The 27,488-nt window shown below is 41.6% G+C and overlaps 1 protein-coding gene across 1 annotated transcript in view; it reads right to left on the bottom strand.

Moving 5' to 3' along the window:
* The window catches only part of RAB31 (RAB31, member RAS oncogene family), a 69,348-nt gene that overhangs the window by 18,777 nt on the left and 23,083 nt on the right, over positions 1-27,488 (bottom strand). The window contains exons 3-4 of the mRNA XM_060244015.1: positions 17,377-17,458; positions 4,602-4,673 (exon numbers count right to left, since the gene is read on the bottom strand). Of these exons, the coding sequence (XP_060099998.1) occupies positions 4,602-4,673; positions 17,377-17,458 (154 nt within the window). The remainder of the gene's footprint in view (positions 1-4,601; positions 4,674-17,376; positions 17,459-27,488) is intronic.

The raw sequence follows: 27,488 nt of genomic DNA, 5'->3' as shown, positions 1-27,488 counted from the left end.
TTAATGGGCTGAGCATTCCAAAGTACCAAACAAGATAATGTATGGTAAATGCCATTATCAGCATGAGTTGGTTGGAAATAATATACACGAGTTAAATCAAAGTAATCACAACTGAACCAACAACACATTTTTAAGAGAACTGAAGAGCTAAGTGGTTTCTCGCACATACATATATAATTCACCACTTGCTCTTAACATACGTAGATGCTGAAAGTGGCAAGCTGCCAGTACCCAGCTTCAGCTTATTTTAACAGAGTTTGCTATCTCACAACCGAGGCAACTCTTGTTTATTTTAAGCTTGAGTTCAAAACGTTGACTGAGAGGCCATCCTATCATTTGCTGATTATTGGTGTATTACCTTTCATCAGGGCTTTTTTTGTAGAAAAAGCCCAGCAGGAACTCATTTGAATATGAGGTCACACCTCCTGACACCAAGCCAGGCAAAACTGTGTTCCTGTGCATTCCTGCTCAAAAAAAGCCCTGCCCTAATGCCACATGCAAAAATTCTTTATCTGAATGCAAAACCCAGCTATTCCAAAAGCTCAGACCAAGTGGCAATACATATACAAGCATATATACAGAACATATTGTTAAAAATTAATAAGAGGAGACAGTCTGGATAACTAATTTCACGCTTCCTCCCTCCCAGTATTTGTACTTGGAATGTTGCACATACCATTAGGCACGTACAAACCAGAAAAATGTGGTTCATGTTGGTTCGAGGCCAAACCACAAAGTGAACTCTGCTCCCACCCTCCAGTGGGGGAGGGCCCCGAGTGCCCGCCCAAATGCCACTGCTGCTCGACCTTCCCACAGTGCGGGAAAGCCGAGAAGGGCCAAATGCCCTTGTTTGTGCAACAGGCTTCTCTTGAGGAGCCTGCTGTGCAAACACTGCCCCCACTCGACCTTCCCGTGGCATGGGAAAGATGAGCAGAGCCAGATGGCCTCTTTTGCACAACAGGCTCCTCTTGAGGAGCCTGCATGCAAACGCTTCTCCCCCCACTTGACTTTCTAGCAGCACAGGAAAGCTGAGCAGGGACAGATGGCCCCGTTTGAGCAACAGGCTCCTCTTGAGGAGCCTGCTGTTCAAACACACAACCCCACTCAACTTTCCCACATTGCAGGAAACCTGAGCAGGGCCAGATGGCCCCGTTTGCCCAATGGGTTCCTCTTGAAGAGCCCACTGTGCAAACACTCCCCCCCCCCGTTTGACTTTCCCACTTTGCAATAAAGTCTCGGATGAGGGAAAGAGGCGGCGCCTCTGCCTTGCTCTCAGGCTGTCTCAATTATGAGGGAAGGCAGCCTAGGAGCAAGGTCTAGCTGCCTCTTTCCTCTGCCCAAGTCTCTGGTGGGAGAAAGAGGCCACACGGGTCCAGCTGGCATGTGGGGAGAAAGAGCTAGTGGCACCCTATAGGCCAGGTGACAAACATGCAGCCTGGGGGCAAATCAGGCCCTAGGAGGGCTCCTATTAGGCCCCTAAGCAACTGGCTGTCATCTGTTTCTTTCTCCCTCTCTCTTGCTTCCCTCTGCATCACAGTTTGCTTTGCCAAGCTTGTTCAATTACACAGCAGAGCAAAGACTATTTTCTTCATTGGCTGAGGCTCCTCCCTTGGGGAGGAAAGAGGGAAGGAATAGCTTGCTTTGCCAGGCTATCTCAATCGAACAGCAGAGCTATTTAGCCAAGCCTCTCTTCCTTCTATTGGCTGAGGCTCCTCCCTCTCCTGGTCCCCTGGGGAAGGAAGGAAAGAGGCAGAGCTTCCTTTGTCTAGTTCCCTGGATCCCATGAAAGAAAGCACCTTTAAGACCAATGAGTGCGAATTTTTAAGCATGTTTTAAGTTTTTTTCTTTAAAAAACCTTTGTGTTTGTCTGCGTCCTTTATATAGTTCATATCTCTGCTACCTAATCTTAAATAGGTACACATACGACCTTCATAACAAATGAGTTCGACACTCCTGCTATAGACCATGCAGTGCTTTAGGCAGCTGCTTACATGGCTTACTCCCACACGCCAGCCACGCCCACTTTCTGCTCTATCCATGAACTGCCATGAACTGCTTTAAAAGTTTGTGGAAGTTCATGGTGATAGACCCTTCACAAACTTTGGTTCATGGACCACAAACAGGGCAAAATTCATGACACCTATTGTTTCATGGTTTGGTTCATGCCACACAAAGCCATACTTTTAAACAACTATTTAAGTTTTCAAACTTGCTTTAATTACTGCCTGAGAAGATTCAAAAGCAGTTTGTGATGTAGCACTGGGAATGGCTGTTTTTAAAAACTGAGATATCCTGCTAGATTAATAAATCCTTAGCCCTTTTCAGATGTTATTCTGTGACAAAATATCAGTCTGGTAAAAGTTCTGGATTGTTCATTATCTCTCCTCTATAGTGCCAATGTGGACAGAAAACAACAGACTTCTGACCAGGTTTCTTGTGTGTTCCTGTAACAGTTTTCTAGATTATAGACTTTATTAAAAAGGAGGGTTCTGTTCAAATGTAAAGTACCCATTTAGTGAGCTACTGAAATCAATGGATTCTTAGCACTAGATATCAGCACAGGTCTTCATGCAAATAAATTTATCTCCACAACTTCCATAAAGCTCACTGCTGCTGTGCAGGAAGGCAATTACAGCAATACTTCATTATGCTAATACTCCAATTAATGTGCTGATACTCCTGAGCTAAAACTAAATATGTGATTCAATTTGTTTGGGGTGTAAATTGTTGGCTACTTATTTCACCCATTCATTAAATGTCTACCTAGTCATGTAAGTTTATCAAACAGATTTCTTATTAAACTCCAGAATACATAATTTGATTATGGACTACCCCCCATCACTACATTCGTTTGTCTTAAAAGTGAATAGCCCAAGATTCAGCTATCAAAACAAAAAGAAGTCTGCAAATGAATTAAAATGTGTTTTTGTCTGTTCTCTGTTACAGTAAGATGTCCAGCTGGCCTCCTATGCTGCGTCAATTGTGAACAGTGCACCTCATTCCCATCCAAAGATCTTAAGACAACATGAAACTGAATTTTTATTTAAACTGTAACTGGTCAACTATATTAATAACTTGTTGTTCAGTTGCACAGTCGAGTCCAAATCTTTGCAACCCCATGGACAACCCAATGCCAGGCCCTCCTGTCTTCCACCATCCTCTGAAGTCTGCTCAAAACAATATATCAACTACTGGTATTTAAAATGTGCAGTAACCTTTAAAGAACTAGGAGATTTGGATGAGAAATGAGATCCTCAAACTCCCCCTCCCACTGTTCCAGAGTTGGTCTTGCTAGGACAGCTATGCAACTATCTTGTTCTTTCACTATTACAAGTATGTTGTCTTTTTTCCTTTCCAGAAACTGGGCCTCTTGGACCAACAGATGGGACAAGATAGAGTCATGCCATTTCACTAGTTAAGATATCTTAGTTGCTGCTCCAGAGGGGGAGTTTTCCAGAATATAGTTGATTTTTCATTTGTCATCATCAAATAACATTTGCTGTTTGAAAATAATAGCAAATAACATTTGATATTAGAAAATTAACTCCTTATAAAAGAGTTTTATTCCATCCAAACCGTAGATATCATCTATAAAATTGTAATCCAATACAGAATTTAAAATATGCATAATCGCAGTAGGAATTCACTATGTTTTAATGAAAATCACAATCCAGCGCATGGTAAGCTGCATTAACTTTCCCTTCCAGTCATACTTGTCTGATTCAGTTTAAATGACTGACAGAAAAGAGCTTTTAATAAAATCTTTAAAAACATGATACACCAATCTTTGTTCAAACTCATTAACCTTGACAGTAAAATAGTGGCAAAATACAAAGGTAGCAGCCACACAATGCTTGGTCGAATAATCTTTGAACTGATGGGACAGCAATCCTGAACAGATTTACTCCAAATCCCACTAAAGGTTATTCATTCATTCATTGACCTTTATTGGCATATCAGTAGTCTCAGAATAAATAAAATATCCAATCCATGATATATAAATATCAAGTGTAATATTCGAAACAAGAATTTAAATGGGATAAAACAATTCTATTTAAAATTTCCTTGAACTTTGAGAACTTTCACAAGTTCTCAAACATTAGTAATTTCAGGAACTAAATCATTCAGAAGAAACTGACATTTCAAATAGTTACTCAAGTATCTTTTAACAGATAGTAAATTTGAAAGCAATCTTTCCCAAGGGGACTTGTACAAAGGGCAATCTACCATTATATCATCAATTGTATCTATGGAATTAAGACCACAGGGGCAGAAATGTTCTTGCCTCAGGATCTGCCATAAAGCATCCTGGAAGGAAATGTATTAACTCTGACTAATAAAAAGGCTTCACGCTGTGGAGGAGTATCAAAATTATGAAGATATCAAGCCATCCTATGTGATTAGTGAGATCAAGCATGATGGGTTAGCAAATATAAAGTTGAGCTGGTTGTAATTTTTGCAATCCGATGTCTAAAAATTGTTGCTTAATTAATTTAAAGGTATAGGATTTAACAGGGCTTACTTTTGGGGAAGTGCTGTTAGGATAGCAGTATGAGTATCCTATATACTAATGATAAGATAAATGTGATTGGCTAGCTTACCTGTTTGGTGATATCATATACAATAACCGCCGCTGCTGACCCACGATAGTACATTGGTGCCAATGAGTGAAACTATGAAAAATTTAATACAGAAACATTACAAGAAAGCAGCTGAATTCTTACATTAGTACAAGTTAACAAAAAGTATTATGATTACATTATGCTATTTAATCTTATTTACTAATTGCTACATTAAGCAAAAACTATTAAAGTCTCATGTAACAGAAATTTAAATGTTTATCATATTGTGTTAGAATCACTTAACACAACTTTGTGAGTGATCTGTGACAAAATTTTGTTCTAGAAGCTCATTCTGTATATTCTATATATCCAGAACCCTGGGCTAAAAGATAAGCTAACTCTGATTATGTGTGGTAAAGTTACAGACACATCTCTCAACCAAATCCAGTGGTCATTTTGTAGAAAAATAGGTGGTGGAGCTCATCCAAGGATTGTTATGCAGATGCAAAACTATTCAATGGACAAGGAGGTGGAACTCTCAGAAGGAAGAGGTGGAACTCTCAGAAAGGTTCAGAAGCTGTGCTCCTGTGAGCTCCCACTGAATTTGAGGCCTGACCAAATCAGAATAACATGCAACTTAAAAACCTTGAAAGGCCAAACACAATAAGGAACACTATTTTTTGTATTTAATTATGTTTATAAAATTGCCATATAAAGCTGAATCTTTGCATACAGTTGAAATTAGATTCAGGTGGGTAGCCATGCTGGTCTGAAGCAACAGAACAAATTTTGAGTCCAGTGGCACCTTTAAGACCAGCAAAATTTAAGTCAGGGTATAAGCTTTCGTGTGCATGTACCCTTCTTCAGATAATAGACAGATACATCTGAAGAAGTGTGTATGCACATGGAAGGTTATACCCATAATTAAACTTTGCTGGCCTTAAAGGTGCCACTGGACTCAAACTTCATTACATGAAAACAGTTAAAAATGTGCAAAATAATATATCATTCCATGCATACAAATAACTGTACCACTGATCCTCAAGCCTTTGCTGTTCCTTGAATGTGCTTTTCATGAAGATGCTCAAAAAAATTGAAAAAGAAACAACATGCTTTGTTTCACTGTGTCCATCATCATGCCCCCCAAACCATCTTTATTCCCAGCAGCTTTCCCTTTTCAACATCCTTCTCTCTTCACTCCCATAAACCAGCTGCCATCCAAAGACAGTAACTCATAATTTCTTCTGCATTTAGCCGTGTCCCAATCATAAAACCAAAAATTTGATCCCACTTTAGAGTCCAAATCCTTCCTACTTAAAGCCTACATCTGCTAATCTAGCTGTGTGAAATTTCTTTGTCACTCACCTAGTTGGATTTGCCAGGTCCTAGGATATGCCAATTATAATAGCGTTACTATTTGATATTAACTGCCAGACTATCCTTATATCCTTATATTAAATAGGTCTACAGTGTCACTCACACTCATGACTCAACAGCTCTTACTTTCCTAAGTCTTAGAAACCCCTTCTTTACATATTCTACAACTCAGTGGCTATATAGTTAGTTCCCTCACTGTGTAAAAAGCCTTTACAGTATTCTGAGTACCCGTAATCCTAGATGCTGTCAATGTATGGTGTTTATACTTTTGGACCCTAGGCTACACAAAGTAGAACTGCGCTGCATGGTCCCAGAGTCTAGGGTTCTCCACAGCCTTCTGTTGTCTTTCTGCCTCAGTTTTGTTTATTGTATCACTGTTCCCTAAACTCCTAGCTCTTCTGTGCGGCGGACATTGAGTTAAACTGCAAATCTTCCTACTTCAAGTAACAGTGCTTTAGTTTACAAAAGCAATATAATTCGGAAGAGGAGAATATGCTAAGCATCTGGGATTTAACCAGTGGCAAAACATAAGATTTCATGTGACTTTTTATCAGACAAAAGATGTAACCCATATTGGCCCATACAAAATCCCCCCCCTCCAAATCTACATCATGACACTCTATCAGGGCCAACCAAAATGACACAAAATATCAGTCACTCTCCTTCAACGTGTTAAGAAAAAACTGCATGTCTTCAAAATTGCATTTTTAGAAAACAATGTCCAATTTTCAACAAAAACTTTAACGTGCAATTTTTTTCTCTGTTGGTTTTACAATTATTGTGCAATATAAAAAAACTAAGTAAACACTGTTATGTTTACCTTTGTTTTAGTATTTGTGTGTGTAGATATGTGTGTGCTTGCAAGCCTGAGAGTCATGGTGACTTTAGCGGAGCCAGGACATTTTCTGAGAGGTGATTTGATATTGCCTGCCTCTGCATCCTGGCCCTGGTATTCCTTGGAAATCTCCCTTCCAAGTACCTGCCAGGGTCTGCCCTGCTTAGCTTCAAGATCTGACAACATCAGGCTTGCCTGGGCTATCCAGGTCAGGGCTTTACCCTGGTTTTTTAAAAAATATTTTCATTTGTTCCAGCATCAGGATCCTAAGAAGAAGCAGCAAATCCACAGGAAATACATTCTCAAAAAAATGAGAATGGCCCATGGATGAGCAACCACATGATGGTAATGCATACTTTGATCTACCAAAGACAGCCTGAGGGCCTTGTGTTATCTAACTCATTGTTACTTTGATTAAGTTAAATGGTTCTTGTACTGGAACATAAACATAGAGGGGGATGGCCAATTATCATTTGGTGAATGAAATGGTCTGCCTCAGGCAACAAATTATGGGGTATCATTAATGGGCAACAAACACATTGTCCATTTATTTAATTGATTGTTACCATCATTATGGCAGAGTGCCAGTTAGATTTTTCTTTTTGTATCAAGCACCATATTGTTGTGGGTTGTCTCTCAACTAGAGGGAGGGTAAACTCTCTAAAAAACACCAAAGAGAGGGTTTACATATAATGCTACAATATATAATAATTATACCATTTGAAGAGAAAGCTACTTTAAAAATAAAAATAAACCGGATTAGAAACTGCACTCTGCAGTGTTTCAGCCAAACATCAAGTTATACTGGATGAATTTTCTGACCCTAAAAAGCAGACACTGGGGAAAATGTGGATTGTGATTTACAGGGGGGAGTCCCCCCCCCAATACCATTATTCTAATCAAAACTTGGCTTTGCAGCTGCAGTTAGCTCTGTTACGGGGTGGGGGGGAGGGAATCATACAGTTGGAAGGGATCCTCAGGCTCATCTAGTCCAGGGGTCCCCAACCCTCAGGCTATGTACTAGTCCTGGTCCATGGCCTGTTAGCAACCAGGCCATGAGTTGTATAATTATTTCATTATATATAACAATGTAATAACAGAAATAAAGGCCACAACTGTATCATCCCGAAACCATTCTCTCCCCCCCCGCCCCCGGTCCATGGAAAAATTGTCTTCCACTAAACCAGTCCCTGGTGCCAAAAAGGTTGGGGATCACTGATCTAGTCCAATCCCCTGCACAATGCAGGAAACATACACATATCTACCCACACACACAAACACACCCAGTGACCACTGTTCCATGCCCAAAAGATGGCAAAGAAACCTCCAGGATCCCTCACCAAACTGGCCTGGAGAAAAGTGGTGATCAGCATTTCCCTGGGCATGTAAGAAAGGGCCATGAAAACTAAACCCTTCCTGCCCTCCTTCTCATGATCTGCCTAATTCACAGAATCAGCATTGTGGTCAGATGGCTTCTGTTAAAAAACCTCCAAAGAAGGAGAGCCCACCACCTCCTGAAAAAGCCAGTTCTACTGAGGAACCACTCTGTCAGGACGTTCTTCCTAATTAGGGTTTGTAGAATCTTTCGGGCTCAAGTGCCGTGTTCTACTGGAGAAAGTTTTTCCTCCAGACGTTTCGTTCTCGGCTGCGGAGAACATCCTCAGTGGTGTTGCAGACAGAGCAGGCGCTCTGACCTTCTTGGCTGCTGGGCATTGAGTGAGGCCAGGGCTGCTGGAGAGCTGCTATTTCTAGGCTGGAGGGTGTGTGGTGAAAGGGCAATAGGTTTGTGGATGTGCCCATTGTTTGGTGGGGCTTCCTGGAAGGGTAGTGATAAGGAAACTGGCTGTTGAATGTGACCATTGTTCTGTGTTAATTGCTGGGAGGGTTGGAAGGGGTGTGAAGATAAGGAAGATGGTTGTTGACTGTGCTGATTGTTCTGTGGAATGTACTGGTTGTTCTGTGAATTTCTGCAATTTATAGTCTGTAGGGTGTTTTGCAGAGCTGGATACCAAGATTGGTGGATGGAAATGCCTTCTTCCTTTCTGTTAAAGTTGTGCTTGTGTTTGTAAATCTCAATAGCTTCTCTGTTCAGGCGGGTATGATAATGTGAGGCCGTAGAAAGGACTTCAGTTCTTTCAAAGTGGATGACGTGGTCTCCTTCTTGAAGTGCATGTTCAGCTACAGCTGATTTTTCTGGCTGAAACAAACGACAGTGTCTCTTGTGTTCGGTGAGGCGGGTGTTGATACTGCGTTGGGTAATGCCAAAGTAGACTGCACCACAGGAGCAGGGTATTTTGTAGACTCCAGGGGTTGAAAGTGGATCTCTCATATCTTTGGCCGAGCACAGCATGTGGCGGATCCAGTTTCCTTATGATTACCCTTCCAGGAAGCCCCACCAAACAATGGGCACATCCACAAACCTATTGCCCTTTCACCACACCCCCTCCAGCCTAGAAATAGCAGCTCTCCAGCAGCCCTGGCCTCACTCAATGCACAGCAGCCAAGAAGGTCAGAGCGCCTGCTCCGGCTGCAACGCCACTGAGGATGTTCTCCGCAGCCGAGAATGAAACGTCTGGAAGAAAAACTTTCTCCAGTAGACCACGGCACTTGAGCCCGAAAGATTCTACAAACCCTAATGATGTTACCAGCCGTGAAAACCTGAAATCTTTGGTTCTTCCTAATGTTTAGTCCAAAACACTTTTGTCTCCTTTCCCTACCAGTATTAACTGTAGCTCAGATGGAGATAGTTTGGGGAAAATTTGGGAAGAAGTAATATGGAGACCCCATGTTGCAGACCTAACCCAAATATTTATCTTTCAAACATCCCTTTACTGTTTTTAGAGTCAGAAAGCACATCAGGAGATCTAGTCACAGATCTTCAATTTAGCTTTCATGGCCCAAAATGACACTGTGAAGATCACAGACACTGTGGGTCTATAAAAGTGAATTTTGTTTAGAGCCACCAGGATAGGGAGGGCACTCGACTCTTCAACCCCTTCTCAGTCCCAATAATCAAAACCATCAATGCAGGGTATTTCAAATGGGAAAAAGGAAAGTTGTTCTTGAAAATGCTAACAATGCAGAAAACCCAGTTTGAATTAGCAAAACCAAGTGGAGTTCAGTAGTTAAATTCTCTCTCCCTTTCTCTGGTCTGAATTGTGACTTCACAAGTAATTTACCCTTTTGACGAAAGATGGAGATACACACTTTTGTCACGTCATGTGAAACTACATATTATATTGGAGAGCCAACTTTGAGGTGATCTCTTGACTGACTGAAATGAATCCGTGCTACAAAAGCACAGTACCTGTTGCTTGATTGGTCTCTTCAACAAGGCTTGTGCAGAAGTTCTAAGTGGATTGTGTCCACTATTAACCTCTACACACTAATTAGACATCAGCATGCTAGTTTGATCGCTGTCAAATCTCAGAGCTTCAATTGTTGCTCATGAGTGCTTATGGTCCACGCGGTATTTATATTCAGAGAATCTGTCTTAATAAGCAGGTCACTGATGCTGGTTCCTCAGAACGTACGTCTATCAAATTGTTCATCTGAGGAAATAAGGAAGCCTGCCTTCTGAATTTTATAATTTTTATTAATTTTAATTACAAAAGAGAGAAGCAAGAGCAAAGGGGGAAAAGGGCATGTACAGAGTGGGAAGAACAGAAACAAAGAAAAGTACAAATATATCAGTTATAATTCTACCACCAAATAAAATACCCAGATCATTCTACCTGAAAGTATGAAGTTCTCCATATATTTTACCATCCTTGTCTTTCATTATAGAAAATTTTTACTAAACTATTACTAGCAATATAAATCTAAACAATTCTTCTTAAACACAAATAAGTATAAAAAAAATTAAAAGCCATCTCAACACAAAGCTGGCTGATTTAGCTTAACCATGTTAAAAGCACAAACTAATTTGTTGGTTTAACAATATCCTTATTAAAATAAGCACATAAAAATCATATCTTTATCCTTAACAAATTTAAAAGATACAAGATAATAATTTGTCTATCTCAGTATAAACAGTTTCTCCAAAGGAGCATATTAAAAACAAATCTGCCAGATTACAAAATAATTGTGCTATCTGCCTTTTTAACAATTAATCCAACTCTTATATCAATATGAGCAATTTCACCAAATAAACATATTAAGAATAAATCTGCTATGTAAAAAATAAATGTGTTGTCTGCACTCTTTGGCATTGATCCAGATTGACTGTATATTTAACTAAAATTTTAACCCTTCCTTCCTTAGAATCTTCCTTGGTCTTTTAAAATCACATATTAGTTCATTATTAATAATTCCATATTTGTTTACCCACAAGAAAAACAAGAACTTAAGAATCCTTCTTCCCACCCAGACATCACACTTTGCCTTTTATAATCGCATGTCAGTTCTTACTGAGAGTTCCATATCCAACTATCCACAAAGAGGGAAAAGTTCAAGAGTCCATCTTCCTGAAAGATTTCCACATCTTAATTTGCTGGCTGGAATGCACCTTCTCTCTTCTCAATGTGGCCAGCCCACTCAATAACGGGAAGAAGAATTCTGTGCCATTTCTTCCTCTCAGCATGACTTCACTCAATCTTGATTTCCAGTCTTGTTTTGTAACTTGATCATAAGGATCCATTTTCATTTTCTTTTGTTCGTTTCGGAGTGGATCACTTTCCCATTCTAATTCCGCAGACGTCACCAGAATCTCTTTAGCACTCAGCTCATGTAGATTTGAAAGTTCTCTAGCTTTCAGCATAAAAGCTCCCATTTGCTTTCTAATCAGCTGCATTAATGAGCCAAGATCCTGTTTCAGAGAAGTAATATTCCATAATATATCTTTTTTATAAAACATTTTGCTTGGCAGTGCCATTTTTCTCTGTCAGCGAACTCAGTCTCTTAATCCAAGTTGAAAAGTAGCTTGAAGATCCTGTTAAATTGTCATTCCAAATCAGCTCCAGCTGATTATCATTTCAATTGCAGTGAGACAACAGGGGCCGATCTCTCTAGAATGTATCTAATTTATGTTCAGATCATATTGCAGCCAAATAATAGTCTCTTTAACATATGTCCAATTATAATCTGGGTCGATTTAAGTATTTGTATTCAATCCAATTCAAGATATTACTGATACTTAAGATTGCTCTTTGACTTTTCGAGGCTTCATTTGCAGGAGAAGTAGGCGTATAGTCAGCCTCTATCCCTTCCTTTGAGCTGCCTGCTCGTTGTTATGTAAAACGACCCATTGGCCAGTGGTATTGAAAGCTCACTTACTTGCCAAGTAGAATTGCCATGCTAGAAGTAGAAAAGCGATACATCAAAAAGGAGCGGAAAAAAGCAGTAGGGCGTTCATCTTTTTCTGCTGCGCCAGCTATCATGGCGGTGAAGCCTCAGGACATGCAAGAAGAACAGGAGCAGCCGCCACTGAACCCCTAACTTCCCACACAAGTCCCATGCCAAAGAAAAACTCCTCCAAAGTCTTCCTGATTCAAAGGTGCCGCAGGAGGACGATCTGCGGACACCCCCGAAGTCAAGATGACGTAACCCAGAAGCCTCCAGGAAGCCCGCCTTCTAACATGGACAATATAAGCATGGATTTTATAACTGTCAGGTATTAACTCCTAACTTATGGTTTAAAAATGTAAGTTAGTGCATTAGTTAGGGACAAATCTGACCAGAGGCTGCGGAGTTGTGTATGTGGAGCTTTCAGAATTTTTAAAATTCTATTTTCAGGTGTGCAGAGATCCAATTCAAACTGGGATTGTGGGGAGGGGTTAAGCCTTCCCAGTTTGCTACTTCTCCAGTTTAAAATGTTCCAGGGAAGCCCCCACTTGCCCCACTGGGGAAATGGTAGAATCTTACATTTCTTTTACCAGTTCCTTTAGCTACTCCTGGATCATTCAAAGTTTTCAACAATCAAGGAAGATAGACCATACATTACAGTTCTTTACATGAGGATTAGATTGTTCAGACTGTTTAAACAGCTATTCCAAACAGAGAAGGCTTTAAGTATTGACTGCCCCTCCACACAGACATAGAAAGAGGAAGGACAAGGTCAGATGAGGCAAAAACATATCAATAGCTGAGGAAAGTAGCACTTGTCCAAAGTAGATTTTCTAGTATTTATTGGTATACAATTTGATTGTAGATCTTTACTGACTCAGCTAAGGTCTTTGTCACCATGAAGGCTAGCAAGTTTATTGTGACATTAAGCCACCTAGAGAAAAGCCTGCTTCATAAGTTGCATGGAAAGGACATTGAAAATGGGTCAAAAAAGAAAGGGGGCCTATTTTACAGGGTGATAAAAAGTTAAGTCAATCAAAGAAAAGTCCATAATTGAAATTAGAGTGCTCAGTCATTAGAAATCAGCAAGCCCATAGATATAACTAAGCAAAGGAACACATGACCATTTCATAAAATTTTCATCAGTCCATCAACTTCACAAAGTAAGAACTATCCTATGCAGCAAAGGAAAGACTATAGATTTTTCTCACAAGGAGGCCATAAAGAGCTCTACTACTGAACTTGTATATCAAAGGCCAGACCAAATCAATAAGTTTTACTATAGCTCTCAAACAAATACAGGGCTTACTTATCAAGGGAAAGGAAAGGTCCCCTGTGCAAGCACCAGTTGTTTCCGACTCTGGGGAGACGCTGCTTTCACAATGTTTTCACGGCAGAACTTTTTATGAGGTGGTTTGCCATTGCCTTCCCTGGTCATTACACTTTCCTCCCAGCAGGCTGGGTACTCATTTTGCCGACCTCGGAAGGATGGAAGGCTGAGTCAACCTTGAGCTGACTGCCTGAATCAGCTTCTGCTGGAATCGAACTCAGGTCGTGAGCAGAGGGCTCCGACTGCAGTACTGCAGCATTACCACTCTGCGCCACAGGGCTCTTACTCATCAAGGAACTGTGAATTATTTAAAACCACATTATTTTCCATTACTTATCAATAACCTTTCAGGCAGATTCCTAGGAATAGGTTTAGGAAATATCAATAAACCTATATTGCAATGCCTCACAAATGGTCTACGTATTTTAAAAGGAAAAATAAACCAAGTTAACACAGCAAATTGCTCCATGAAAGTCAAAAAGCTCATCTATGTTATAGCCACAATAAAAAGCTTAATTGTAGGAAAAATGTTGAGATTGTGTATTTATTGACCCTGTGGATTTATTTTCTAAATGGATGACTAACCCTTGAGAAACTGCATAGTCCAGAACCAGAGATTTCAGCAGAAGCAGAGGCACTGGACTAGATGGACTACCAGTCTGATCCAGCAAGTGGTTCTCATGTACAGAGCATAATAGTGCAGCATCTCACCCTGTAACATTCACTATTAGAAAATCCCTGATCCATTTCATTAGTTGTAGCCTCTGAAGCTGCATCACGTTTCTTAAACATTACTGGGAGATACAAGATGGAAAAAATGGCACAGGACTGCTGTTTTCAGTGGTTGGCACAGATCGCCCCTAACATTCAGCTCCAGTCTAAAATGTTAAAATTAGCTAAGTGGTTTATTAATTATTTTGACCTACAAACTTCTTTGCAGCCCAAAATGCTGTCACATTTGATGCTAACTTCCTAAGGTGGTATCCGCAGGAAACTGTACCTCCTTGAAGAGATACAGATTTTGATGGTATTTCATATTATCTTTGTTCTAGCTATTGTCACCTCCCTCCTGCTTCATTAGTGAACTGGTGAAAGCACACACCAAGATACCTTGGTAAATGTGTGTCCTAAATTCTTTTAGCAGAAGCCATAACTAGATCCTTCACCATCTGAGAGCCCAGCTTTTAAAAATAACAGAATTTAAACATTTATATTAATTTTGTTCTGTGTGCTAGCCTGGCACTACTAACTTCTGATCAAAAGGTTGTGTGTGTGTGTTTGCAATTCCATCTCAGGCTACAAACTGGATTACATTTATGTAGGGTCTCTGACTGAAACTGTGCCAATTTAGAAGACCGCAGATTTATACCCCGTCCTTCTCTCTGAATCAGAGTCTCAGAGCAGCTTACAATTTTCTTTATCTCCCCCACACACACACAACAGACACCCTGTGAGGTAGGTGGGGCTGACAGAGCTCTCACAGAAGCTGCCCTTTCAAGGACAACTCTTGTGAGAGCTATGGCTAACCCAAGGCCATTCCAGCAGCTGCAAGTGGAGGAATGGGGAATCAAACCTGGTTCTCCCATATAAGAGTCTGCACACTTAACCACTATACTAAATTGGCTCTTAGTGTTATTAATAATAAAACTGACCCAATGACAAGCACCCAGGTATTTTCCAGGCCTCCTGCAAGGGACAAACACATGAAATGAAGCATCATGGAAGTGCCTGTCTGAATGCATGCCAAGCTTTTAGTGCTTACTATTTGAGAGATAAACTTGAAAATACAATCTACAATCTTAATCTTTAAGACACTAAACAAATACTAATACCTATTATTCAAGTACTAATATCTATTATTCAGTTGTCAGCAACTGCTAAACTGTTTGATGTTATATATTAGACTGAACATTATGGTTTTGATCCAAAGTTAGTAATGCTAACCTAGCATAAAGAACAGAACTAATATGTACATTTAAATTATGTTCTTTTTAAAAAGAAGCAAACACAGAAAAAAAGCAAAAGAGTCAAGATTATCTTTTAATGAAAGTTGCTCTCCAACCATTGGGGAAGGGGGGAGGACATGAAGTTCCTGACATTTCTAGCTGAGAAAGGCTGAATAGAAAATGTTAAATATTGACACATGGCTACAACTCTATGTACACTTATAAGGAACTTAGCAAGTAAACAATTGCGATCTTGCTATAAAAATATTTGAAAGTAACCTGTATTGAAATCAGAATGAGTAACAGAATGCATAGTATAGTCTCTAGGTATCTCTTATTGTCATTCAGCTTTCTTCAAAACTAGAAAAACCACCACCAGAAAAACACAGAATTTTCTATAACTTTTTAAAATTGATATCTACTGCACTAGATAGAATATACTGCCAAACTGATTCTCAACTTAACTAATCCAAAATACTCATATTTAAAGCTGATTTGGTCCAACTCAGTAGCACAGGGTACCATCCTAAACCGAATTACACCCTTCCAAATCCATTGAAGTTAATGGGTTTAGAAGGGTGTAACTCTGCTTTGGACTGCACTGTTAATCAGCTTATATTTAATATCTTGGCCTAAATAAATTCTGAAATAATCCATTGCTTGGTTCTTTCCCCCCCTAACTTCCTATGAACATTAATAATATAATTCTCAGTACAAAGAAGAACACTAGCAGGATGAAGTTCTAAGGGAGAAGTATGATGACCCTGAAAGCAAAGTTTACAAATGATATAGAAAGTGCATGACATTCAGCTTCTTTGTCATTAAGCATCTGTGATTTCATTCAAGGATGTGTCACATAAAAAAGAGTCATCTGATTTCATTTTGATATTTTATTTTTAAAGGAAAGCAAGGTTTTAATCCTCACGGCTGTCAGGATGGGCATGAAATTGGGAACAAAACTATATGTTATGCTATTTAATGTGTTGATTCAAGGGAATCCTGACTTGACTCATTTTCTCTGCCACCACACAGTAGCTGCAGAGAACTGCTTTTAAAGGACCACACGACCTAATTCAAATTGGGACCACAGAGTGACGGAAAGAGGGACTCCTGCCTCCCCTCCCTTGCCAATTTCCCAAGCCAAAACTGTCCTGGGGGGAGTTATATTCCTCATTTTGGAGCTACACATGCAGTATTAAAAACTGTAATGTATAGTTTGGCTCTTAGAGAGCCACATTTGATTAAATTAAAAAGAAGATGAAACTGAGAAACATATCCAATGGAATAGATCAATGCCTTGCTTACTTCCATCACACTGCATAAGATTTGCTCCTTCCCATGAATAGTAGCATATACAATATACAATAGTAAATTGTGCAAAACAAGCAAACTTAAGCAAATTTCCATAAGTTATATAGATTGCAGAATCCAGTTTTTCATGACATAGAATTTGGATACAGCTCTGCAATTTTCTGTCACATATCTTTAGAATAGGGTGGCATAATAATACCTACCGACAGCTTAGGTGCTATGTGAAGAATGCCAGTGAGGATAAAACAAATTATAAAAGCCTCTCCATCAACACTGCAACACTGAGAGTTTGTTGAGGACGGAGGCTCTATGACTAGCTTCCTGTTCATCTATTCTTGAACCTCAGCAGTCTGGTACTACTTCCCTATATGTCTGACTGCTGAAGAACGAGATTGCTCATCTAACCCCATGCCTGAGACATACAAAACAGGGAGTAGTACATTTTTAGTTCCTATTCCCTATGCCCATGATCTTTAAACTTTCCAGAACAGAGAAGTGTAGTGGTCAGAATGTCAGACCAGGATCTGGGAGATCAAAGTTCAAATCTTCTTAGCATTCTGAAATGCCTAACCTGACTGTGAGTGACCCTTTTGTAACTCTATAAACAAGCACTTAACCATTAGGTCTGCTATTACAAAAAATTATGATAGCATCTGCCATCAAGAGGGTAGTAAGAATCAGTGCACACTGCATGCAAAGGCCTTTAAAGAAAGATACCAGAATCAGACTCACCCGTTCTTGTCCCGCTGTATCCCAGATCAGAAACTTATGAAGCTCATTCCCACAAGGCACAGTTTTAGTCATGAAAGAAGCACTAAAAGGTGCAAGAAATGGCAGCATGTTATTTAAACTCTAGAATATGAACAGACCACAACTAAAGCACATTTATCCAGTTATCTGGTTAAGTCCCTTGGACTACTTGGGCAAGTATTTGACCTTTTCTCTCTTTTTCTCTCTCTAAGAGTGCTCAGTAACTTTGGGTGCATTCACAGAACACTAAATGTGTTTTACAATTGGATCTTTACTGTGTAAAAATAGCAGAAATCTAATTGCAAAATGCATTATTTAGTGTAGTGTGAATGCACCCTTTATTTGATATATATATAGAATGCGGGGGTGGGGGGCAGGGACACTGAGGGGAATCTGTACAATGAGGCCATATACAGATTGCAAGGGAGGGGGGTTCTACAGACCTGGTAGAATGCTCAGGTTTGCAGAAAAAGTCAGGGTTAAAGAAAGGATAAGGGGAATAAATTTCCCCTCCAAAATGGAGAATGGTGACAGATCTTGTGAAATCTCACAAGTTCACAGTAAGCAGCACTATGCGGCTGCCTAGCAGCCAAGCCACTGGAGCCTTTGCCTAAGCAACCGTGGCAGGACAGAAAGTTGGAAGAAAGCAGCAGCAGCAACTGGGAGAGCAAGAGGTGATGAGGAAGGAGAAAAGGCTGGGAAGAGAGAGGGAGAAAAGCAGGATGCAGGGAAGAAAGAGAGAAGACTGAGAAGAAAATGAAGGCCAGAGTGAGGAAATCAGATGTTCTTCTCCTGAGACTCTAAGTTGTATAATATACTTTTACATAATATATATAACATTTGTATACATTATATACTTTTACATAATATATATCATATTTACATAATAAGTAATATATCTTCCCATACGCATTTTACAACTAAAGATACATGTCCTTCCAAATTAAAAAATATAATTGTAATAGTGTAGAACCATATAGCTGAAATGCTGTCTTGCTGCTGTGACCCCTAAAAGCGTGGGAGTGTCATGAGCCTAGTTACTCAGACCCTGTAATGTCTGGAAAAGAAAGACGCTCTCACATCAGTCACATTGAGACAAGATATTTCGGGAACTTGCTAAGCTACTGTGGACTTTCCGCATGCGAAGCAGAATATTTTACATGCTTCCTGTGAGAATCTTTGTGTTGCTATGACTTAAGCTGAGACCTGAACCCTATAAAATAAGGGCCGCTTGCTTTGCAAACTAAGCATTTTCTCCTTAACACGTGGTTCATTCCAACAAGTGGCGAACCGAAGCAGGGACAGCTCACCGAAGCAAGGACAGCTCAGCTCCCGGGACAAGGGAGAGCTCCTGCTTTCAGGTATCACCTGGCACAGCTGAGCAGCTCAGCTCCTACTTATCAAACGCCTGGCAAAGGCCCCTTGAGTGCACTCTTCGTCGTTCTCAAACGACCCCTTTTATTTGGTAAGTATGGGTGGACAGTTATCTCAGGCTGAGCAGAAACATTTAGGTGAGTTAAAGTTTTTGATTCAAAAGTCTGGCGGGTCCATGACTTCTGGCCAACTTAAGTCTCTGTTACAAGAGATCAATAAGCAATGCCCCTGGTATCCGAAGGGAGGCTCCTTTAAACTTCGGGACTGGGAGAAGATAGGGAAGACCTTTCACACAGAGCCCCAAGCTTCTATTGAACTGCTGCAAGTCTGGCATAAATGCAGGTATGCAGTAAAGAAATGTATGCCCGTTTCTAACCCAAGCCAGCTCTCCAAAGATTGTCCCCTAAAAGGCACTGGTGTTCAACTTGTGCCCCCTGACCCCCCCCCTTCTTCCTCCTCCTTTTCCCCCTCCTCCACCAACAGATCCACCTGTGGGCCCACCATCTAACGCCCTGGGAGGCATGGTCTGTGAAGTTTTGGAGAAGGAACTTCATCAGGCTAAATTGGAAGATGTCCAAGAATTGGCAGAAATGTTGTCTATTTGCCCTGTACATTTGACAGGGAAAAATTTGGCTGACTCTAATACGGCTTATACTGCTGAACAACTATATGAATCTGGACAGTTCAATACTGTTAAAACACAAACTGGGCTCCCTGTTACAAACCTTGCTATTGTGCCTAAATGTGCTTTACAGGCTTTTGCCGAGGTACCTACAGAAGGGAAGCTAGCCCATAGTTTTGCAACTGTCTGTCAAAAGCTACAAGAGCCCTATTTAGACCTTATCAATTGTCTTCAGGCAGCAATCAGAAGACAGGTTGATAATCTTGATGCAGCAGGAAAATTGATGATGAAATTGACCAAGGAAAATGCTAATTTGGATTCAAATAGAGCCCCATGGTGCAGAGTGTTAAAGCTGCAGTACTGCAGTCGAGCTCTGCTTACGGCTTGAGTTTGATCCTGGTGGAAGCTGGATTCAGGTAGCTGCCTCAAGGTTACTCAGCCTTCCATTTTTCTGAGATTGGTCAAATGAGTACTCAGTTTGCTGGGGGGAAGCGTAAAAGATGCACTTTACTTTGCAGCAATGCTCAGTGCAGCAGGCTGAAATTGTTACTATTCACACAGGCTCTCAACTTAATAGGATACCTTATATGCACTTAATTTGATCCATCAACTTCCTGGTGCATGTATTTTTCCAAATTGACCCTAATTTGATTGGCTATATTTTTAATCTTGCAGGTTTTAATTTCCTGTTGTTACTTTTCTCATTGCTCACTATTTAAAGCAATCCTAATCCTCCTGGTGTGATTGCTCAGGGCAATGCATTTGCTGACAAGACTTTGAAAGATGTCACTTCCCTATTTATCTCTTCTTTCAGTTGTAGCTATTTTTACCTAAAATGGCAAAACACTAGACAAACCGTTCTTATTGCTTTTGACTAGACTTAGCAAAATTGTTCGCTTGTGTTTACATTGTGCTAATAATTATATTCCTGATTCTGCTTTTAACCTGAAGGGTTTGCAAATTAACATAAGAACATAAGAGAGCCTGTTTGGTGTAGTAATTAAGTGTGTGGACTCTTATCTGAAAGAGCCAGGTTTGATTCCCCACTCCTCCACTTACAACTGCTGGAGTGACCTTGGGCGGTCATATCCCTCTCAGAGGTTGTTCTGGTTAAGGGCAGTTTCTGTCAGTGCTCTCTCGGCCCCACCCACCTCACAGGGTGTTTGTTGTGAGGGAGGGCAGAATATAGACCCAATGTCTCCTATGCATACACACATGCACCCACCCAGTTTCTTCTAGCCGCTGTACAGAGGAATCTGAAAGGTAAGCATAGCATAAACCAGCAGTGGGGAAGGCTGGGCGGGCGTGTGTGACTGCACAGATGACCACTCGAAGATCATCAGTTACAGGTAAGCAACCTATTTATCTTCATCGTGGTCTCTGTGCAGTCCCACACATGGGTGACTGGTAAGCTGAAGTGCATGAAGGTGGGTGCTGGTTCTGAAAAGGAACGGCATGGATTAAGTATGCATATAAACACCCAAAAGTATTGTACTTACAGGAAAGAGGACTGTAGGCTTCAATCAAAGATAGAGCGAAGTACAGCTTGTCCGAAGGACACGTCTTGCTGTGCACGGACGTCTAAGGCGTAGTGCGTGGCGAATGTTGATGTAGAAGACCAGACTGCAGCATCACAGATGTCTTCCATTGGTATGCCCTTGGAGAAAGCCGAGGACGTAGAAAGAGCTCTAATGGAACGGGCTCGTAAATGTTCCGGTATAGGTTCCGGTATAGTTGGTAGCATAATGTTATAGCAGCCACAAACCACTTTGAGAGTCTCTGGGTAGAGATTCTTTGCCCTTGTTTATAAGTTCCGTAGGCTACGAAAAGTCTCGATTCCTTACAAAAGGGGCTTGTTCTATCAATATAGTAAGCAAGGGTCCAACGTACGTCATGATTGTGTAAAGTTCGTTGGCCCGTGTCACTAGGATTCTGAAAGAAAGAAGGTAACGTGGTTGGTTTTCCCAGATGGTAAGGTGAAACGATCTTTGGGAGAAAGGTTGGATCAGGACGTAGAACCACTCTGTCATGGTGGAAGACAGTGTAAGGTGGGTCTATCCAGAAAGCACAAACATCACTAGCTCTTTTGCCAGATGTAAGTGCCACCAATAGCGCTGTTTTCCATGATAAAAGATGCAGTGGGATAGATGCCATGGGTTCAAAGGGAGGTTTCATTAGTTGACTCAGAACAAGGGACAAGCTCCACGTAGGTTGCAATTGACGAATTGGGGGTCGTAGGTGTAGAATGCCTTTGAGGAATTATTTTGCAGCAGGATAAGAAAACACCGTGCATCCTTCGATATGTGGATGGAAGGCTGAGATAGTGGCCAAGTGAACTTTCAAAGAGGAGTAGGCGAGGCTGGAGTTGGAGAGAGACAAGGTGTATGACAGGATTTGAGCTATAGAGGATGATGTGGGTAAAAAATTGTGGTGGATGGCATACTCAGCAAATCGCTTCCATTTTTGAGAATAAAACCTTCTGGTGGATGGTTTTCTGGCATTTAATAGAACGTGTCGGACTTCCGCAGGAAATTCTAAAAACTGATCCTCCATGCAGTCAGTCGCAGGAGCCCTGGATCGTGATGTAGGACCTTGCCGTTTTGTTGTGAGAGGAGGTCCCGAGTTTGAGGGAAGTAATGAAATACACTGTTGGAGAGAAGGAGAAGAGTGGTGAACCATGGTTGACGAGGCCACCAGGGGGTGCAATCGGTCTGATCCAATTGGATCTTTTGCAGTGCTCTTGTTATTAGCGGAATGGGTGGAAAAATGTAGTGAAGCAGTCCTTTCCATTGGTGGAGAAAGGCATCTCCCGCAGACTGAGTTGATGGAGGACCTCACATGTAGAAGTGTGCGCACTGGGTATTGTCCAGAGAAGCAAATACATCTATGACCAGAACTCTGAACATTTTGAAGACTGGTTGGAGATAGCATCGTTTCAGCGTCCATTCATGATCGTTCACGAGTTGGCGACCTAGGGTATCTGCTTGAGTATTCTGGGTCCCAGGCAGATGCACAGCTGTCAGATGTATGTTGTGAGCAATGCTCCAATGCCAGAGAGCTAGAGCTCTTTTGCACAGACGGGTAGATGCAGTATCTCCTTGCCGGTTGATATAGAACACGGTCGCAACATTGTCTGATGTGACCTGAATGTGTAGACCGTGAAGAGATGGCAGAAACGACTTGAGTGCTCTGTGGACCACCAAGAGCTCCAGACAGTTGATATGGAGGGATTTTTCTTAGGCTGTCCACTGCCCTTGCACCGTTAGTGTGTCGAAATGGGCTCCCCAACCCCATCTCGAAGCATCTGTCATGACAATGGCTGATGGAGGTGATCTCATGAATGGCATCCCTGCCAGAAGGTGATGTTCTATTGTCTACCATTCCAGTGCTGGAAGAATATGATGTGGGACTGTTAGTAGAGTTCACTGGTATTGACGGTGTGGATGGAACGACCTTACAAACCACAACTGTAGGAGTCTCATGCGAAGCCTTGAATGACAGAGGACAGAAGTCGTAGCTGCCATAAGGCCCAGCATGCATTGGAAGAGGAGAGCTGTCTGGGTGGGATGAGGTATGATGGCATTGGCTAGAGTCTGAATATTGTGAACTCTGTCTGTTGGCAGGTAGGCTTTGTAAGCTATTATTGATAGGTGTGCACCTATAAATTGGATGCCTTGTGTTGGGACAAGGCTGGATTTTTGGAGGTTGACTTGTAGGCCTAGTGAAGATAGAAGTGTTAGAGTAGTCGAAATGTCCTGTTGAAGTTGCTGTTGGGATTGAGCCACAATGAGCCAGTTGTCTATGTACGGATATATGGAGATTTTCTGTTGACGGAGCGATGCCGCCACTACCGCCATGCACTTCGTGAAAACCCTTGGTGCTGTCGAAAGGCAGAATGGAAGAGCGCAGAACTGATAGTGGTCATTCCCGACAGCAAATCTCAGGAATCTTCTGTGGCAATGGTTGATGGTAAGATGGAAATAGGCGTCTTGAAGGCCTATAAGGGCTATCCAAGCATTCTTGGGAATTAGAGGAAGAATAGACTGCAAAGTGATCATGTGGAATTTTTTGTATTGGATATGACGGTTGAGTTTGCGGAGGTCCAATACTGGACGTTGTCCTCTATCTTTCTTTGGAACCAGGAAGTATCGGGAATAAAACCCCATGCGATGGAACTGAGGTGGTACTGGTTCTATGGCTGCCTTGGCCAGCAAGGTAGCAATCTCTTCCTGGAGGGGTAGAGAAGGAGGAGTAGGTATAAAGCGATGGTGCTTTGGGGGCAAATCAAACTCTATGGTGTAACCCTTGTGGATGATCACCAGGACCCATGAATCCAATGTTATGGATTCTCACATGGGGTAAAAGGTACGCAGTCTTGTTGTATGGGGATGGAGATGATGTATCGGTGATGATGGCATCAGCAAGTCAAAGAGACTGTTTCGGGGCCTTAGTCGCCTTCTTAGTCGATTGTGGTCGTGGTCTCTGCTGGAATGGTTGCATGGCTGGTGGAGCTTTGCGTTTCCAATAATCAGCTTGCCTGGGTGAACGGGGGCGCTTGTAGAAGGATGGTTTCCATCCTCTTTGCCTGTTAGTTTGAGGTTGTTGCTGGCTAACCCCTAATCTCTTGGCTCTCTTTCTGCTGTCATCTACTGTAGTTAAGATGTCATCAGTGGTTGCATTAAAAAAACCTTGGCCGTCAAAGAGCAGATCTTTGATTTTAAACTTTATATCAGGCTGAAGTGATGAGGAGCGAAGCTAGGCATGCCTACATAAAGCAATGGATGTGGCCATGGTTCACGAAGAGCAAGCAACAGCATGCTGGACTGAGTTGATTTGTTGCTTACTTACACGGTTAAGCTCCTGTAGAATCTTTGAAGCTTGTTTCTGTGAAGTTTCAGGTAAGGATGGAACTAATGTATTAAGTTGGGACAATAAATTGAAAGTATAGGCAGCAAAGTAGGCCAAATAATTATGAATTTTGGATGTAGCAGTGGAAAGGGAGTAGAGTTTTCTGACCAGTGTGTCCAACATCTTTCCTTCTTTTTCCGGTGGGACAGGGTGACGTGTCTGCTTTGATTTCAAGGACGAATGCACAATCATTGAATTTGGAGCAGGATGATTGAATAAGAATTTTGAATCTGGTGCATGTATTTTGTATAGGGATTCAATTCTTTTAGACGTCGGTGGTACTGATGCAGGCTTATCCCAAGCTTCCTTCAATGCTTCCAAATGGACAGGTAGCAAGGGTAAAAAGGATCCTGCAGGCAAATCCGCATGGACCAGGTCATGGACCACGTCTGATACTCTCGGCTGATCTGTGGTTAGTTTTATGTTGGGTGTATTTGCCATGTTTGTGAGTAAATCCAGATAAGCTTTGGATCCCTCAGATGGAGATAGGTCAGCTGGCTTTGTGATATCAGATGCAGGTGATGTTGGTGACGAGATTGAATGTGATGACTCAGAATTTTCGGCTTCGGAATCCTCCGGAGCATCTACGGGAGTCGTGGGTCTGTCAAGTGCAAGTGTCGTCAATGTTAAAGGTTTCGTCGCCAGGGTAGGCTGGTCTGGTTGTACTGTTTGTTTAGATAGAGCGGATGTTGAAGGAGCCAGTGATGTTTGCTTTGGTTCCTGTCGGAGTCAATAGTAGGCTTTGTCACGGTACCGATGATGTGGATCTTCAATATGTCTGTAATGATGAGCTTCTTCTCGGTACCAAGGTTGATAAGATTCTTCATGGTACCAATGTCGGTATTCTACAGACGGTGATCTAGAAGGCCTGTAATAGCGATGGTGTCAGTATGGAGATGGAGACTGAGATCTGGACTGGCTATAATAGTAATATCGATCTCTATGTCGACTTGGAGATCTTTCTCGGTACTGACAAGCCGGGGATTCCCGATGGAGTGGGGAGATAGCAGAATCTCTAAATGTTCTTGGTGCCGATACCTCACGGAATGAATGCACCTCAAGAAGGTTGGCTCATTGTGTTTGGATTCGAGGTGATGGTTCCATAGACTCCGTGGCTAAGATGTCCTTGGGCAGGGACTCGTGAATGGACAGTGACCGGGATCGAATCCGTATGATCTCGTCAGCAATCACATCGGTAGGCATCGAAAGTTCTGGTGGACCAACTGGTGCCATGGACTTCGATACTGAAGTTTTCGATACCGAGGTTGTACTCATGATATCCGAAGCTCTTGAATCCGATTGGGTCCTCGAAGTCAACTTCGATGCAGCTTTCGACTCCTGTTGTTGCTTAGACAAAGGTTCCAAGTGGTGCTTTCTCTTGGATTTGTCCAACTTTTTAGTATATTTGCCGGACTTAGGCTTACTGGGAGCCGATGCCACTGAAGCTGCCGGTTTTGCCACGTCCCTTTGCAGGGTCAGGGAAGGTGGCGAGTTTTGGGACCCAGAAGCGTGGGACATCACAGGTCGCAATGAAGACTCTAAAAGATGACTCTTCAGCCTGGCAGCGCAGTTTTTTCTCGCCTGTTTCCCGAATTGGCTGCACTGGGTATAAGTGTCGGTCCTATGGGCCTCCCCCAAACAAAATAAGCACTGAGAGTGTCCGCCTGTTGAGGGGATTTTTATCCCGCAGCGAGTACACCTTTTAAAAGTGGTTTTCAGATCCTTTCCTTCCATATGCCCGGGAGGAGGGCGGGAAGGGAAAGGAAGACGAGACGATAGTAAAGCAGGTAAATATATATATATATTTTTACGATACCAGTAGAAGATCGAAGAAGACGATGAAAGACTACGAAGGTTGGAGAAGGTAATAAGGCTAGTAAAGTTGAGGAGACGCAACGAGGAAGGACTATCTCAAGCGGCGGTTAGAAAGAAACTGGATGGGTGGAGCATCTTCCCTTCGCTCCAGGCATGCGCAGTGGATGCCTGCTCCCCAGAGCGAGAGGGAATGTGCGCCAAAATAAACGCCTAGGCTAGCTTTAAATTCTCCAAGGTTGGGTTCGTTCCAGCGGGAAAACCCATGTGTAGGACTGCACAGAGACCACGATAAAGATTTAAAGTGAGTATGAATCTTTAAAACTGAGATTTAGCATTTTTCTTCATTGCAGCAATTATAAGTAGCAGGGGGCGGCAACAGAAAAGGCTTAGTCCTCCATGTGAACCTGCTTCAGAGACACCAGATCAGCAAGAAATGTGATGCTGGACTAGATGAAATATTGGTATGATCCAACAAAGCTCTTATATTCTTGTTATGAAGAATACCCCCAGCTTGCGTGGAATTATTTTTCTCCAGATTCTTCAAAAAACTTACCACAGATAATGTTTATTCCAGTCCCCCAAGATGAATCTTGGGTTTTGCATTCATCAGTTTTCAGGTTAATCAAGTTTGGAACACTAATCTCTTCCTGAACTAAAGCAAACTAGAATGTTGCTTTTATGCCTGCTCTGCTAAGCAATTTCTCCTGAAGCACTGTTCGGTTTGGATTTAACTTGGCACAGCTTATTAAAACAGTCTTTATTACCTACTGTGGGTTTTTTTACCTCCTTTCAAATAACTCAAATGAATGAGCTTTGGACTGCACCCAAAAATATAAAAGTAACATATTTTCCAGTCTGTTTCAGGTACTACTCTTTAGAATGTAACACGGGACTTTTAAGTCTTTGGAAAGATATTCAGAATACTATCAAGCAGAGCAGATGTGTTGGATGGTGAAATGAATTACCAGGAAAGAATAAAAAATATAACGAAATTAAACACCTATCTGCAATGTTGAATGAAGAATGTTATTGTTATTTTAAACCTTACTATCTCAAGGTGGTGGTGGAAGGTGTTGTCAAGTCATAGCCAATTTATGGAGACCCTGTAAGGGTTTCAAGGCAAGAGACAAACAGGTTGTTTGCCTTTGCCTGCCTCTGCACAGCAAACCTAGACTTCCAAGATCTGACAAGATCAGGATAACCTGGGCCATCTAGGTCATGGCCTCTCAAGTGTCCTTGCTCACATTTAATTATGAACATAAGGCTTTCTTATATAATGAATCAACTTTCCAGTAAAAGTTTGCTAATGATGTACGACAGAATATCTCTTATAGCCCTGACCTTGATAGCCCAGGCAAGCCCGATCTCGTCAGAT

Source organism: Heteronotia binoei, chromosome 7 (genome assembly GCF_032191835.1).
Source record: "Heteronotia binoei isolate CCM8104 ecotype False Entrance Well chromosome 7, APGP_CSIRO_Hbin_v1, whole genome shotgun sequence".
NCBI lineage: Eukaryota > Metazoa > Chordata > Lepidosauria > Squamata > Gekkonidae > Heteronotia > Heteronotia binoei.
This window is presented reverse-complemented; position numbering and strand designations above follow the sequence as displayed.